Raw genomic sequence first — 17,038 nt, 5'->3', positions numbered from 1 at the left:
ATGATGGTGCTAAAGACTGTGTCTTTTGATACAGATACAACTAAAAGCAAAGAAAAAAGTGGCTAGTTAACCGTTTTCCTTTTCCTTTATGGACATCCCATTTAACTCACTTTTTCCTTACTGAGTTGATTTAATTGATTTGCTGTGCAGTTAGAAAGACACTAAGGGAGTGTTTAAGAAGCCAAATCCTGCTTGACAGAGCCCTGCAGGCCAACAGAGGGTATTCAGGGCCTGAGGGGTGTGTGACAACTGACCTAAGGCTTCACGTGCTCTTGTGAGATTACACAACTGTTGCCCATTGTAAGAGTGTAGAAGGTTATTATCTGTACGTCTCTAGTCTCATTCTTCAATCTTCAGTTATACTTTCATTTTCCTTCAGACGGTGCTTATTCCCAAGAATAATGCTGGAAAATAATTGGACAAATCACCATTTATGGTTTAACTTCAAACATTGCCCTTGCATTATTTGAGTTTTGTGAGTTCAAAAAAGTTGGCAGCCACTGACACGCTCTCACAATCCATTTTCTGAAGTTCCATCATAGTTGCTGAGAACCACATAACTATGGCTTCAGCTTTCATCTCTCTTTTTGAGTGAGTGTGGGTTGGGGGAAGAGGAGGGAAGCTGGAAGAAGTGGTAAATGGAATCCAACAGATCTGGGGTCAGATCCTGACTTTGCTACTTATTAGCTTTGTGACTGTGGCCAAGTTCTATCTTTGAGCTTCCGTTTCCTTAACTGTAAAATGAGGCTAATACACTACAGTGTTGTGGGGAGGATCAAATGAATTAAAATACATGAATTTCGAAATATGTAAAGAATCAAATAGCATTTCCAAAATTGTATTTAATTACACCATTTCTTTGAAGAAAGTATTAAATACGTGTGGGAATGGTTACATACTATGCTTCTTTTTTGGTGACCAGCACATTAAAAGCCCTAAAACAGTCCTGTCCAACAGAGCTTTTTGCAATGATGAGAATGTTCTAGAACAAATGCTGTCCAACATCATAGCCATTAGCCACATGTTGCCATTGAGCACTGAATTGTGGCTACAGCATCTAAGGAATTGATTTTTTTCTTTTAATTTTAATTATAGTTAATATTAAAATAGCCACACGCGGCTAGTGCCTTCTGTATTGGACAATGCCACTCTACAAAGATTTGTGGTTAGAAAATACATTTGTTTAATTCAACCCCATGAAGCTCGAACTCATTTGTTCACGGATGTGTGTGTGTGTCTGTTTGTGTTTAACATCTGTTAATATGGCTTTAGTTCCCAAGTTGGAAAATGTTGCACTGCAGAGTCTGTCTTCACTAACACCCCTCTCCCTGGCCTCCAAACTTGCTGCAGGCCCATAAAACAATTTCTCCATCCCATCCCCTGGGCACACAACCCACATGGCAGAAGAGAGCGCCTCTGCCAAGAATCAGTGTTACGTTCCAGCAAAGCAACATTCTGGCCAAACTTCATATTTTTAACTTTTGCCATAAGGAAATTAAAGTTCTTGGAGGGAATTCTTCACTTCCAACTGTTTTTCAACAGCAGGTAACGCTTCTGATTCACAAGGCTGTGAGTACCGTTTGAACTTGGTCAGTGGCAGTCACCTTGCTGTGATGAAATTTTAAAGTGAGCATAATGGTATCCAATTAAATATAGTTTGAGAAGCACAGGAAAAGTTAGTCCTATTAGGCTAAGTGTTATCAAAAGCAGGTAGTGAGAAGCATTGCTCATCTTTAAAATATGAGGCCATATCCTATTGTCTTAATCCTAGATTTACATTTCTGCCAGTTTCTGTATATTCCATCAATAAAAGATTAAGCGGCAAATAAACTGGGACTTAATTAAGGAGATAATGGTGCAACATTTTATTTATTCATGAGCTTCATTGGCCCAGTTCAATCTTCCACTTAGAAATTCAGTCCTTTAATACCAACAAAGTATAGCCTTTTCCAGCTCAATTATTAAGTATCAATAGTCTTTACTGGTAACAGTTTCAAGTAATTTCAAATAAGGGTAAGGAAGTTAAACATTAAAACAATAACGAAATTCTCCAAGATTCCAGAAAGAGAGCCAAAGCTCCAATCTTGGCTCATTAGGTCAGCGGCCAACTCGATTATACAAACGCCTCCCAGAGCCTGAGGAGGTGATGGAGAAAACCGAGGGACAACCAAGCGGCCCTGTGCTTCCTCCTCCACTGAGAGTGTTTCCTGGGAGGAGAGCATCGTGGCCAGCCACTGGAAACAGGGCTTGACTCCTAGAAAAGTCCTTCAGAAGACTCAGAGCCTGGCCCAGGAAAGAGTCCCACAGAAGACGAGGGAAAGATGCCCTTCTTTGACAATGGACAGCCAGCTTCTTTGGGTTTGAGGTCTGAACTTGAAGGCTTTCCATAGGGCCCTTTATTATCTTTACAGAGAAGCAAGGAGCCTTATATCCCAAAAAAGTCCTAAAAACAGCAATAAAGGATGGAGGTGGTGCTCTATAGAAAGGAGCACAGAGGAGCAGGTTTGGAGGGAAGAGTTTTGGAGATCTTGTTGATGACACTGTGCGGTATAGATGGGTGTCAGTCATCAAATAAGTTTGGGACATTTTGTAACTAAATTTACAACAGTGCTCGGAGAGCACAGTGGTTAAGAACACAGGCTTGGGATCAGACAGAGCTGAGTATGAATCCCAGGTCTATCACCTCTAGCTGTGTAAACTTGGGCAAATTACTTAACATCTCTGACCCTCAGTTTTCCCATCTGTAAAATGGGGACAACAAGAGCATTGACCACATGGGGTTGCTGTGAGGATGAAATGATGGGCATAAAGCACTCAGCGTGGTACCAGGACGAGAAACTCCAGCTGTTGCTATTATTGGCAAAATTAAGGCTCTCAGAGATCCTATGGAAAAGAAACTTGCCGAGTTTGTTTTAACACAACGTTTCCCAAACTTATTTGAGCATTGGATGGATCTCCTCTCGTGTTGGAGGAAGTCACAGGGGGGTGCATCTAATGATATAAAACGTCAGTTTTGTGTGCAGTGCAGGTGACTCCCCAGCCCTCTCCTTGATCAGCCTGGATGCCCTTCCGTGAAAGCAAAGAGGAATTTGCAAGCATGAGCAAGCACTGAGAGAGACTCCCCTGAGAGAGGCACAGTGATGACTGACTGCCAGGAGACAGAAATGCCTTGCCTTTCTGTCTCTTCCCAGGTCGAAATAACTTACACTTGGACACCTCTTTCAAGGCAAATGAAAAACAAATAGCACATCACAGCCCCAGGAACGTGCCTCCTGAACCCACGGGCACAGGAGGGAAAGCACTGGGGGATCTTGCCAGACAAATATGAGAACCAGGGGAATCAATGCAATGGAAAAAGATGCATTAGAAAATCTCGACCTTCCTCTGGTGTGCGTGGCAGGTGTTCCTTTCATAACAAGAGGACACAAAATGAAGCTTCAGATATGGAAAGCCAAGAAATCAGATTCCACGTGAACATGTGTGGATAGATAGTCTCCCAATGCACATTTCTGATAGACTTCTCCATCATCTGTCACCGCACTCAGAGCTGACCTCCTGGCCCATGAGCAGGTCTAATGATGAAACCAGAGAACAGCTAGTCTTCAGTGGCAGGTTGATTAGGTAGGGGATGCAGTAAGGCATCCTCTTTCTCGCCGTCCTCCAAAATCTCCTTTTCAAACACTACGTCTTTTTTTTTCTGAACTAGTTAGAGGGGTTAACACGGTTCTCCCCCAGAAGAAAAAAATAGTAGAAAACATTGACCTACAAAAACTAGGGCTCTGGAAAAAAAGCACAAACTTCCATGAATAAGGTCTGAGGATCCAAGTTGATAACTCTGTACTGTGTGATTGAAATTTGCTAAGAGAGTAGAAAAATGTTCTCACCAAAAAAACCCCCACAAAGATAGATATGTGAGGCGATGGATGTGTTAATTAATTTGATGGGACGGGGGCATTCACAATGCATACATACATCAAATCATCACATTGTCCGCTTTAAATATCTTACAATTTTATTTGTCAATTATACCCCCAAATTGAAAAAAAAACCCAAAAAACCCAAAACAGGGCACTTGAGAACAAGGACATCTGACAAGGAAATCAGACATTTAACATGAAACTCATTCGCTATGAAACCTGTCCTTCTAGAACTTTCCTGAATTCCAAACAACGACATCACAGTTTTTTTTTTCAAGAAATACACATTTCCTAACTGCAGGGTGGAAGGCAGGGCACTGCTAAGGGCTGAGAGCATGGGGCAGAACACATCCACAGACTTGCACCGCGACTGCAAGCATTCGATGGACTAGGACATGCCATGGGGCCACAGCACACCCAAACCAAAGGAGGGACGGCTGAAGCTCTAAAGCCACTGCCAGGCAGGAGGAGGATATTGCTCACACTGCAGCAGCCACAGCCATTCCCGGTCACATGAAGCACACCCAAACAGTAAGACATACCGCTGGCGGTCCCCGTACCACTGCCCGAGCCAGGTCCGGGGGACGAAACCACAGTCCTGTAGGTGGGTGGTGGTGGGGGAGGTGGAGTTGCTCTCTGTCCCAACCCAAAATCTTTAGGAGATGAGATTGTTTCTAAGTAATCATCTTTAATGAAGGTCTGCTCAGTGACTTTCTTCTGGACTTCTTCTAAATTGAGCGGTGATGGTACACTGCGAGGAGGCCCAGGAGGCCCTGGGGGGCCCGGGGGGCCTGGGGAGCCCGGAGCTGGGGAGTCATCTGGGTTGTCTGATGCAGCTGGTGGGGACACCACCTTTTCTCTTGGACTCAACTCTGGAGTAACATGTTCCGGGGACGTATCAGAAAAATGGACCCACTTTTCTTCGGCATTAACAGCAACAGACTTGGGAGACAACACTGGACCAAAAATGCTGTCCAAGTCATTGATTGACGGTAGCTTTTCAATTTTGACCTCTGTGGCTGACTGGTCACTTCCTGTGGTTAAAGTAGGTGATTTTAAACTTTGACTTTGTAAATATTATTTGTATGGGGCAGGGTTGGGAGGGGTGAGGCAAAGCCTGGTAATAGATTGCCTGCTGAGGTGCCATGGTGGGCATACGGCACAATGTAAAACTATCTTGATTGGACCTGGAGCTGAACCCGAGGGGAGAGTGCCTTGCCTCCATAATGTGAGCACCATCTTTCTATGCTGCCGTTTACCCTCGTGCAGGTGAGCACAGCTACTTCTCCCATGATGGGAGGCGGGCAGCATGCTACTGCTCCCAAAGGCTGCTCTCACGGGTGGGAAGTGGGATGATGTTGGGAGGCAGCATCAGGTTCACAGAGAAGCAGAGACTCTGGAACTGTGGATTTCAGAAGGTAGGTCCCTCTTGAAAATCTGGCCTACTGCAATACACACGACACAGTCAAAAAAGGACTGATTGCTGGAAATCTCCCTCATATTTGATAAAGATTGCCTCCTTCATCATATTAAATGAAAATCTTTGGTGAAACCAGTTATAATATCTGTTAGTTTAAAAAATTATCACATCATAATTAGCTGTATATCCTCCCCCTTTAAACACACCAGAAATACAGTACATGGATTATTTAAAGAGATATCCCCAAACATCTACTTACAAACACACACAGACAGACCCCGCACGTAACGTACACACAGATTGTCGAGAAGACATTTACTATTTATTAGAACTGTTACATATATACCTGTTTAATAGGGAACAAAACTATAAAGGTAATTTGTAATTTATAATTCCTTTTCTCGTCAAGTCTAACCTGTTAACATAGTATGCATATCTACGACAAATACTTATCTCACGAAGCCCTGAAACAGAAAAGTCTCTGCTTTGCTTGACATTAGCATCAGCTAATCCTTTTGAATTCTCATCAGTAATAAGAGAAAAAAATTAAAAGCTGTATCTTCTACAGCTTGGCAGAAAACACTTGATAACAGCTGCAGTGTGAGGAAGTGCCTTTTTTTTTTTTAAACTGAGGTTATGCAAATTAGAAATTGCTACCTGAACAATTGCAAGGCACAAGCAGAAGCCACTTTACCTTTAAATAACCCTTTGGCTATAAGAAGGGCTTGAACTTCCGTATTTCACTTTTGAGAGAAGTTATCCTTCAAGGCTCCCAGACTACAGGTAAACGAGGTGGCAGTTTACATGACCCATAGTATTTATAATTTTGTCGCTGGTAGATTTATTTATATGTAACATATTTATGGAAATACGGGGAGCCAAAATGGTTTGAACCTGCAAAGAACTTTACCTATGACACTCTGGATGACTCTCTGTTGGGTCTGAGTCAATATAAATCTCACCCCTGAGTATGTCTTGCATTTGCTCTTGTTGATAAATTCTCCACTATGTAGCTATCAAACTCACCAGGCTGCATAAATACCAAAGGATGAAGCTGCAACAGAATTCCAAAGGTGATGAACCACACTCTAAGGGCCCAGACACACAGAATAGTGATGACTGCTTTTGACTGGCTAGCCCAGTAGGAATAGGTAGATTATAAATTGTACGAATTCACAGTATTGATTTTAAGAGAAGTTAAAGATGTGCCTTAGAAATGATCTGTCTACAGGCATGCATATTTATCGTCTTTACACATCTCTTTGCCATGGGATAATAAATACTTTAATGATTATTGGGAAAAAATTCCCTACCACCCAAGCTTACCCATATGCTGCTCTTCCTAGGGACCATTTTAGGTCTTTGGAGACTAGACCATTTTAATTCTAGAAAAAAATTTATCAGTTCTTGGAAAAATACAAATTGTGCCTCGAGACTTTTAATTTGTAAACCATTAAAATGAGATCCAATGAAGTGAGATGTCAATTAAGCAACGACTTCTGATATTGAGATGTTTTTTTCTTTCACTTCACAGGTAAATGTGGCCCTCATTCAACAAAATTATACAGAGTAAAAATTAGTTGAGAAAGTGAACCTTTTTGTGAAATCTGGGAGTGATACCTTAAAAGAAGTCTGCATAGTAAATTGTAATGGAAGTAAAGCTACACGCAAACACTTTTGGCAAAGATTCCATCACGTTTAGCCTGGCCTACAGCTTCTGACACGTCCAGGGCATGCTGAGGTCCAGGGCCACTGCTGATGGCCACATCATCCCAGAGCAGAAAAAACTGAAGCTTACCTGGTCCAACTGTTAAGGGGGAGCCTGTTCGGGGTGGGGTGGCTGGTACATTTTTTGGAGGCAGTGGTGGAGGTGCTGCAAAGGGAGGAGAAGGAAGGCATTATTGGTCACTTTCTCCCTAAGTTACACGATATTCTGTAAATAAGCGTGAATTTGGCTTTCATTCATATTCCTGCTATTGGAAATGCAATAGCCATTAATGGTCTCAATTTTTTTAAGTTCAAAACTAAGGACCCATTCGGATTCTTCCATTTTGTGATAACGACAAGAATTTGTCAAAAGAATGTCAGACAACAACAATAACAATATCACCATTTCATTCATTCATTCCTTTATCTGACAAATCTCAAGTGACAACTAAGTTGTACATCTGGTACCAGGAACTAGGGCCATAGGGTTTAATAAAAGGGGCCTCTGCCTTCAAGGAATTGATAACTGACTGAACAATATCACGTCCACAGTCTGGGGTCTGTTGGAGGAAATGAGAACAGCCTGTGTGGGGGTTCAGGTGAGGGATTTTTAATATGGTCAGGATATTATTGGCTGGATTGGGTCTGGAAAGATTTCTCAAAGTTGTACGTCTGAAATGTTAGTATCCTTTTGAAAGTCTGAAGCAAAATGATTTGGGTCAAGGAAGAATGAACAGATTGCCTTGGTAAAAATAATGGCTAAAAAATCCTCCGAGATAGAAGTTTTGTCTTACAGCCACCACCCAGAGATTCACCCTTGCGAACTGGACTTGTCATTTTGTGGGCAAAGTTAGGAATTCCTGTTTCAATAGGTACATTTTTTTCTTATTCTTTCTTTAAATGAATGTTTTCTTCTCACTGGCCATATCTGGTATATTTGAAGACTTCACACTAACCTCCTAAACCAGCCCCGAGTTCATCTGTGAGTCTGAATGTGGCCCAGTCTTTCGTAACCTAAATGCAGAGCGAGTCAGCGGGTCACTAGCTGAAGAGCTCTCACCAGTACCTGCTGTCTGTCTGCATTAGAAAGAGCCCCTTTGTCATTTCTCCCCCACCCAACTCTAGTTATTTAATGTTAGAGAGCACACTATCCTTCCACACAACAGGCATCACTAATAGCCGTCATTCTAAAGCCCAGGGATTTGTGGTCCGAATCTTAGCTATGAGCTTCTGAAAACTAGAACTCAAATGGACCATGTTTTCCCATCGACGTTAAGAGTCAGTCAGGGGCTCTGTTTCTGGTTACGGATCTCTGCAAAAATTGAGATCACAATCAACAAGAATCATAAAAACCAATAAAATGGAAAGGCTAATAACTTAAAATAGTAAACGTATGCTGCAACAACGAACTGAGCAGAATTACACAATATACATCAATTTTACAACAGCCTCAGCTGTGTTAAGTGTAAACCACAGCACATAAAACTCATAAAATTCTAAAATACCAATGGTTGGACTTAGAATCAATACATCATCTACACAAACATTTCATTTGTGTACTTTCTTGGCATTCAGGAAGAGTTTTCTAAGAATAATTTGGATAACTCAGGTCTGTAAGGAAAGCTTTTCAAGGAACTTAGAGCATTTTTACTGGCTTTATTTCCCAGCAGCATGGAGAAATATTCAAAATCATGCCACTGGGGTTCAAATCCTTTCAAAATAAGTCTTTGAAAGTTCAGAAGTTTTACAAAGGTTGTTGATAATGCTGGTTTTCCTATCCATTTTATGAGAGAAATACCGTTGGAAAGACTGGATCGCATGGTTTTATAGCAATATTCCCAACAAGTAACCCTTGGGCCTTTGATTAGGAACCCCCATGAAGTTTTTTTGTTTTTTGGGTTTTTTTGGTGAGGAAGATTAGCCCTGAGCTAACATCTGTTGCCAATCTTCCTCTTTTTGCTTGAGGAAGACTGTCACTGAGTTAACGTCTGTGCCAAACTTCCTCTATTTTATGTGGGATGCCACCACAGCACGGCTTGATGAGTGGTGTGTAGCTCCATGCCCAGGATCTGAACTGGCAAACCTTGGCTGCCAAAGTGGAGCACACGAACTTAACTGCTACGTCACCAGGCCTGGCCCCCACCATGAGTATTTTTAAGACTAAGAAGCAGAGCCCTGGGGAATGCTGAAATGGAAAAAGCATTAAGTGGTCTGTACGTGAACCTTGTGAAGCGAAAATGCTCTCTGGGTCCCCCCTTCACCTCCAAACCCTTTGAGAGCCTATCCTCCTCACAAGGGCATTTTGGGAGTGCTTTCCATCTACCATGGGAAGTCTACTGAAATGAGAACTCCGTAAATCCGTCAAACAAGTGGTTCCACTGAATGAGCCATCCGTTCAGTCCAAACAGGCCCACCCACTGCAGGGGAGGGGCTATGATGAGCTTCAGGACCTCCTGCCCCAGCCACCTGGAGTGGGGAAGGAGGCATGCCAGAATAAGCAGGGCTGATGGCTCAGCTCTGAGACAAATTTGCCCTGCTCTCCTGTCTCAGCTTCTTTCCACCACATACGGTCTTTCCTCTCACTCTTCAATTATCACTCTTTCCTCTCAATGTGTCCTTTCTAGCCTAAGCAGCCTCAGTTGTTCTGCTGGACTAGCAGAGGCCACATCTGACTTGCCACCTCTGTGTTGTGTTATCACTCCACCCTGGAGCACAGTAGGTTCTTTAGCTTACTTGCTTCTCACTCTTATAGATACATAGCAAATGGATGAATGAGTGAGCCTGTGGGATGTCAGGACAGGCTGTGGTTCAAAGTTAACAGTTTTACTTTATTTGTTAGGCTGCCTTGAGAACCTACCGTAGGCCCCTTCAACTCTAAAGCCTGTTAGGATAACGTCTTTTCTTGACATCATAAAGTCCAAATGTTGCCCACATAGACTTTCTAAGAGTTGCCTCATTTCACGATGCAGACAGACAGTAAAATGAGTCACTTATTTTTCCAGACAGAGCAGACACATAACTTACTTCCAGTGGGAAAAGGTCTTGTTAACTTTGGCGACTCGACGCTTGGATTAATTGGCTGGCCTGAACCCCATATCTCAGGCTGATCTAAAATAACTGGAAACATAAAAAGAAAATTTCCCAGGGTGAGTCCAAAAAAGAGACGCCCAATTTTAGAACTTGAAATTTCAATTTAAGGTTGAACTTCACAAACTTATTTCCCTCTTGCCTCAGTACTAGCAAATTAATTTAGGAAGGTGCTGCTCTTCAGCCTTTCCAGGCAGAGAATGGAAATAGGAGTGAGTGGGGGTGTGAGTGCACGGGAGGTGTCTGTGTGTGCACGTCCAGCTAAATAAAAACTTTCAAAATGGAGTGTCTGCATTTTCCTCCCAGTTGGTCACTTAAGGACATTCTGAATGTCAGGACTTGTAGTGGCTCCATTTCTGGCACCATTGGAAAATCCGGGCATTAATCCCATAGATGTTGTTTTAAGTTGATTATTTAAAGTTTGCTATGAATACGCTTTAAAAATGCAAATGCCTGGTTTCTGTACAGTGATTCCGATCTTTAAAAGATCTTACAGATTCTTTAAATAAACCTTTTACAGCATCATAAAAAGGAATTAAATTATTCTAAAAATGTTTGGTGAATATCTTAAGAGAACCAGAAAAATAAACAAATGCTTAGACATCTAAAGTAAATGAGGGCAATCAGGCATTGGGCCTAATGACACCGAATCTAACGTTTCTTCTGTTTCTTTTGTCTCCTGCTTTTGATTTTTTTATTGCTATGGTAACAATGTAATTAACTAGTTCTTCTGAGCACCTATCATAATGCCAGGGTCTATGTAAGCCCTGCTTGTAATTCATTATGTTGTAAAACACAGGCTGGGAGGTTGGTCCCATGTGGATATGAATCCAGTTTCCACACTTGCTGTAGGACCTTGGGCAAGTCATTCAACCTCTGAGCTTACCTTCCTTCAATGTAGAGATAAGGAGAGCCACCTCTGAGAGGTACCAAAAGGATGAAAGGAGGTAATGCATATAAATATAATGTATATCAAAATGCATATAAAACACAACACAAAGCTAGTAGCTATTGTATATTTTAATCCTCACAATACCACCACGTGGTTAATATTGGAACCATTTTCAGGAGAGGAAACCAAAGACAAGAGTGATTAAACACCTTGCCTAAGGGCACACACGGTGAAAATAGAGCTAACTATCTCTCCTAAGAACTGTTTTCTATTTTGCATATCAGGTTTCCATACAGTTGCGGAATTCCTTTAATGGGCAGATTCAAATGCAACAAATCAAATCCCGCCTTCAGTCACTAGGCAATCAAGTTATTAAACGCGAGATTGATCACAGGTGAGCTAATAAGATAGCTGATGGCCTCACTGGAGGCCACTTTTACATAGGGATTCTAAGTTGCAGACGTTTAAATTACTGAAGGAGTATTCAGGGATGTTCCAGACACGTTTTCCTGTCATTGAAAAATATTCAGATGCGGCTGACTGCTAGCTGTCTCGCAGCACTCATTCTCCTTTTCTTCTATAGGCGCAGAGTTTTAGCTGGCCAGATGGCACAAATTCTCCCCAGTGGGCTCTGGTTGGACGTGAAGTACATCTCTCCCAGATTCTGCTCTTAGAAGAGTTGGCAGTGAGTTATTTTGGCCCTTCCCTCCACCCTCCTTTCTTCTGACTGGGAGATGCTGAGAGCTGGAGCAGCCCCCTTGAACCTAAAGATGAAGGCCACACGTTGAGGATAGCAGAGCCACCCTCCAGTTGTACATCGTTTACTTTGAGACTGTTAACATGAAACAGAAATAAAATTCCATCTTATTTAATTCACTGCACTTTGGAGTCTCTTTGCTACTGTAGCTGAGCCTGGTCATTGTGCTTTCAAGTCTTGTTGTCCTTAACACTAAATTTAATTTCCTTCACAAATGGGCCCTAGAAAAATAACATTTTATTATACATATACACCATAGTGTTCATAAATCAAATGATTTTTATAAAATCATTCCATATTACCAAACACAGCTATTGGAGATACAGGTATTGGACATAAATACATTTCAGGAATAGATTAGAAAGAGATAATGATAATAGTAATAGATTATAAAGATTATATTTAGAGATTAGATTATAAAGAGTTTCATCTATGTCAGCAAGGTATCCATTATTTACAGCCATTCCAAAAAAGATGGTTAATTTTAAAAAGTTAAATATTTAATTCTAGGAATGAATATTTAATAGGTAAACCCAACAATAATGGCTGAAATTATATTTCTCCCATACATTTTATTTCTAAGATGCTAAATGATTCCAGGTCATTTCTGAGCCTTGAGCCTGCAAACCGTGTTTGCTATGTGAGCAAGCCAACTGACACCTCCACTGAAGAGGTGGACAAGAGAGTAAACGTGGTCAGGGAGGCTAGGTCACAAGGACAGTGACCATGCTGGGAGCTTGATGGTCTGGCATCACAATGATGGCTGTTTGGCTCACGGAGCACTGACTCCCTGACCAGTGATTTGTATAGATTTGCAGTAATTCTTACTGACCTCTTTTGAGGGATGAACTTGTTAGCTATTAGATATTTCTAGAAATAAAGTTTCAAATCCTAAGATACTAGAGGTTTGCGAACTAAACTCCTGTGCTGATAAGACACCTAGATCAAAGCTTTTTTTTCCTTCACATGAGTATCTGATGATGCATTAAAAATAACACACATACATTTACTCTAGGTGCACTGTACTTTAATGAAAAGATAAACAAATCTATAGATCTACAGAGTTTTCTTACCTTCCGTCTTCTGTTCATCAAAAGCTGATTCTAATGGTGGGCCAAACAGGGGAGCGAGGGCCACAGTGTCATCTGGAGGCTTTTTGCTAAACCACACACATTAAGGCAAAACATAGAGAAAGGGCGTATTAATGCTAAAAAAAGATACGCCGGCTTTCAAATACTTTTCACGGTAAGGCAGATGTGTGTGTGTGCACTCATGTGTGTACATATGTATTCACACAAACTCCCCCAGGGCTGGAAAGTATATGTTAGGAGGTCACATGTGTTATGGACACAAGAATTGGTAGGAGATAAGATCCCTGGTTCCCAATGGGGGCACAAGGAGCTGGTCCAACAGAAATAAGTTGAAGCAGAGAATCTTTCAAGCATCATGATTCTCTCTACCTGGAAGAGATAACACTAGAGATAACGGTTTGCTGCCAAGCAGCTTCCTCTCTTAAGATCTCAAAACCCACTTACATCTGTCTTCACCACATCCTGTGTCGTCGTTAATGCAGTTCTTGATTAGTGAAAGTCAGACATAGGGGGGTTAAGTGACAAGCCACCCTGAGAGTTTGTGTTTGAATAAGACCAAGGTCTACCAGCTTTCCATTCCACCACCCTCCCCCTGCACCCAACAGACTAGTTATAACCTCCTAATACCTTAACACAGCACATCTCAGAAAGAGAAGAATATTGAGAAATCGGGGGAAACAAGGGAATAAGTTACACACTTTTCCTAGTTATTAAACAAAAGGCTGCATGATCTTCTCCATTTCATCCCCAGACCTGATTCCTGTCATGGATCCTAGTAAATTCTGTGTGTGGTGTGAGTTAAGAGGTGAAGAGGAGACAGACGAGTTGGAGAAGAAGGGAAAACTAAAAGGATCTAGCCCTTAAATAGAAATAGCAGGGTTTTTTGGGAAAACAATGTGCATTTGCACAACACTTACTTAACTCAAAGAAAACACATGTAAAATACGTTTTGCTAAAAACAAAGATCAAAATCAAAGATATGTTTGGTGTGCAGCAGGTAGAATATATCACAAAATTATACCCAACAGGCTACTGTCCAGAGGGCAATGTAATCATATTTCGGGTCAGCATTCCAGACACCAAAAGACCTCTTTATGCAGACCTTTAACCACTCGTTAGTGAGGCGACCACACGTGATAGACAGTTACTCTAGATGACGACACTGCACTCCCTGAAGTCTCCCTCCACCTGTGCTTACAGGAAATGAGAACACATTTGGACCATCCATGGACGCACACATTTGAGCAGGCCCCTTATTAATAGGAGCTGAGAGTTTAGCCCAAAGATTTGCTGAATTATTAACTGTGTCTGATGCCTTGCAAAAAACTCAGCTGATGTCTTTCCTGCTCACCTTATAAGTTCTGGAGTCGGTGTGGAACGTCTGGGTCTTGCTACTTCTTCACCTGATGCATAGGACAAAGGAACTTTTTAGGCACATTTTTGCCATTCACTTCTGGCATGTCTTAGAGCTATGTTTGGAAACACTTAGAGATTTAAGTCCCATCAACAAGCAACTCAACATGAAAACTTTGCAAAACAAACCCTCTCCCCTGGCAAGGCAAAAGCCATATATTAGGCATATGTAGCAGCATTTTCTCTGGCATTTGTAAACCCTAATTAACCAAGGAACTACCATGATAAGGCATCAAACAGAAGATTTGCATACTGCAGAGTTTAGTGGAATAACGTGCCATTCTTCGAATGTCTGCTGCCTTGATCAGTTCTGCTTCCCAATTACCATAAGAGAATACTAAGCCAGGCCATATGTACACAGTACATGAATCCAGCATTCTCTGCCTGTTCTTTTCTTAAAATGCCAAGAAAATGTTATACCTTTAACTATGAACCATGAATTTAGAATTCCCTAGAATGTGTTGTATGCAGCAGAGGAAAATCATGCCCTCTGTATATTATAACCTACATCATATCACCTTGGTTGACTAAAATTTTCTTATCAAATAACACAAGAGTGGGTAAGTTGCATCTACCTTCAGTTCCTTCTTCCCTGTTCCTCTCTCCATCCTCATCAATAAACACACATTGGATTAAGTTCATTTCTAAAGTCAAATGATACAGCAAGAGCTGACAAATAATAGCAATGTTTTTCTAAAAACATTCATTTTCAGAATTTAAACAGGAATCATTCAGAAACCACAGAGTCCCTTTATCATTACAAGATTTCTTTGCTGCAGAAATAAACATTTGTAAGCCTTAAAAATCAAGCCCAAGAGTGTATAATTCAAATGCATATATGCTCCAAGGTCCAAGGGACTATTCCTTCTTTTAGATCAGACTCCACTTCTGGTGGCTAGGATATACTTACTGGATAAGTTCCTTTTAATTGCACCCTAGAATTAGAAATAGACACTATAAGGTTTAAGACCACATATTTGTTATGTACAATATGTATATTTCTGTCAATGCAATGAAACTGAACTCAAAGAAATGCAGACAGGAAAAATGAAATTTTTCTCAGAATTGCATTCCAGTTGGATATGGTAGATACACACATAAAAATCAATTTTTTATTTTACTCAAAGATTACAGAGAGGAAGGGAGGGTAAGTCTTCTGAACCGAAATACCCCTTACCTGGGTAGACTTGGTAAATTAAAGTAAATACTGAATAGTCTATTAAAAAGAAAAAACCCTTGAAATCCAGCAGACAAAAATGTAAACTCAAGTTTAAGCTACGTTTGACGTTTGAAAATTACAGAATGTATTAGGAGTACTGTCTGCTCTTATCCGATGGGGTCCACAAATTGTTAGCAGAAACAATCATTAGTTTACTAATGTATTTTTAAAGATATAAGTGGCAAATGCTAAAGAGAAGGAAAACTGGGAGGCATTGCCACTGAATGAGCCGTTTTATTCAGGAAGCAGGGGAACTCCATCCCCCCCACTGGCCCTCCCCACCCCCATTTCTTCCACTTGCCTGCCACTCAGCCCACCAATCTGCCAGTTGGGAGTCATTCCTTTAGCCCAGTAGCATTGTGATACTACTGGAACGCAAATAGCTTGGTAGGAATGATCTGAGAAGGTCTTTCGTAGTTTTTACAGTGCCCTAGCAGAAACTTATTCCCATAACAGAAGGATTAATTAAAGTTTTGAATCAAAATCGCTATGAAAGATTCTTATCATGGGGTGCTACCAGAAAAGAAGACCCGGGGAAGGATGGCACCATGAGCCTGTCTCTGGAGAATGCCAGGGGTGGACTGGGGGTGGGGAAAGTGGAAGCATAAGAAAGTTTTCCAAAGGCTAGGACCATGAGTTTGGTGGGTAGTCACCAAATATGCAGTTTTTTCCTACTTTCCTACTCTGGTGAAGGCTCAATCTGGTGCTGACACATACGTTTTCTACTCTCAAACGATAACATCAGCCACTCAGGACAAGAAGTAACACCTCTGACAGACCGAAGGAAGCTTCTCTCCCTCTTTCCTAAGGATTCACCAAATATTCTGTCCCATTTGAACTCATTTATGAGAGAGGACTTGATTCAGTCTGAGCAAGGAGCCATTAGGTGTTGTCTAGTGGGTGGCCTGATCTCTCAAACTATATTTTCTGATTTGTCTCACCTAATAATGCAATCTGTCTGTGTGTACTGTATAGAAAATTATTACATTATTAGTAATAACTTTTAAAATAAATAAATAACATTTATTCTTTTGATAAATACTTTAAAATGTTCAATTAAATTCCTTATGTATATTTAAATGAATACAAAGTTATTTTAAATAAATACGGTCATCTAAATTTGCTACCGTCATGGAGGGAGTTTGGATATCGCTTGAGTTTTGGGAAATGAGACTGTAGACAAAAATAATAAGGGAACAAATTGTTTAAATGGAGTTAAACTTCTTTTCTGTGTTATGGAGGCTCAGATAATCAGATTTTTATTAATAAGGGCTGAAGGAAAAGATACAGGGGCTCTAGTTCCGAGAGGTCAATCTCAAGATTGGCACTGAGGGAACAGGACCCACTGAGTATTGTGGGTGAAATCCAGGAATTAGGGGACCCAGGGGCTGTACTGAGGATCTTTTGGTCTCTCTGTCCTACCCCTTTTACTAAAATGAAATACTCATGAAACCAAGAAAGGTACAGAGCTTCTTTTGTATTCATTGATTTCCAGGGTATCAATTCATTCCACAGATATTTATTGTTGAGAGGCA

At 41.1% G+C, this 17,038-nt stretch overlaps 1 protein-coding gene across 24 annotated transcripts in view; it reads right to left on the bottom strand.

Moving 5' to 3' along the window:
* Positions 1-17,038, bottom strand: part of SGIP1 (SH3GL interacting endocytic adaptor 1) — a 198,835-nt gene that overhangs the window by 63,691 nt on the left and 118,106 nt on the right. For 14 of the 24 annotated variants that reach the window (XM_070486521.1, XM_070486519.1, XM_070486520.1 and 11 more), the window contains 6 exons: positions 15,195-15,219; positions 14,223-14,274; positions 12,854-12,939; positions 10,069-10,161; positions 7,136-7,210; positions 4,460-4,951 (listed from right to left, as the gene is read on the bottom strand). In XM_070486521.1, the coding sequence (XP_070342622.1) occupies positions 4,460-4,951; positions 7,136-7,210; positions 10,069-10,161; positions 12,854-12,939; positions 14,223-14,274; positions 15,195-15,219 (823 nt within the window). The remainder of the gene's footprint in view (positions 1-4,459; positions 4,952-7,135; positions 7,211-10,068; positions 10,162-12,853; positions 12,940-14,222; positions 14,275-15,194; positions 15,220-17,038) is intronic. The other 10 variants (XM_070486531.1, XM_044749080.2, XM_044749081.2 and 7 more) reach the window with 1 other exon arrangement.

Source organism: Equus asinus, chromosome 16, assembly GCF_041296235.1.
Source record: "Equus asinus isolate D_3611 breed Donkey chromosome 16, EquAss-T2T_v2, whole genome shotgun sequence".
Classification (NCBI taxonomy): Eukaryota; Metazoa; Chordata; class Mammalia; order Perissodactyla; family Equidae; genus Equus; species Equus asinus.
The sequence above is the reverse complement of the archived record's forward strand: the minus strand, read 5'-3'. Positions and strand labels throughout refer to the sequence as shown.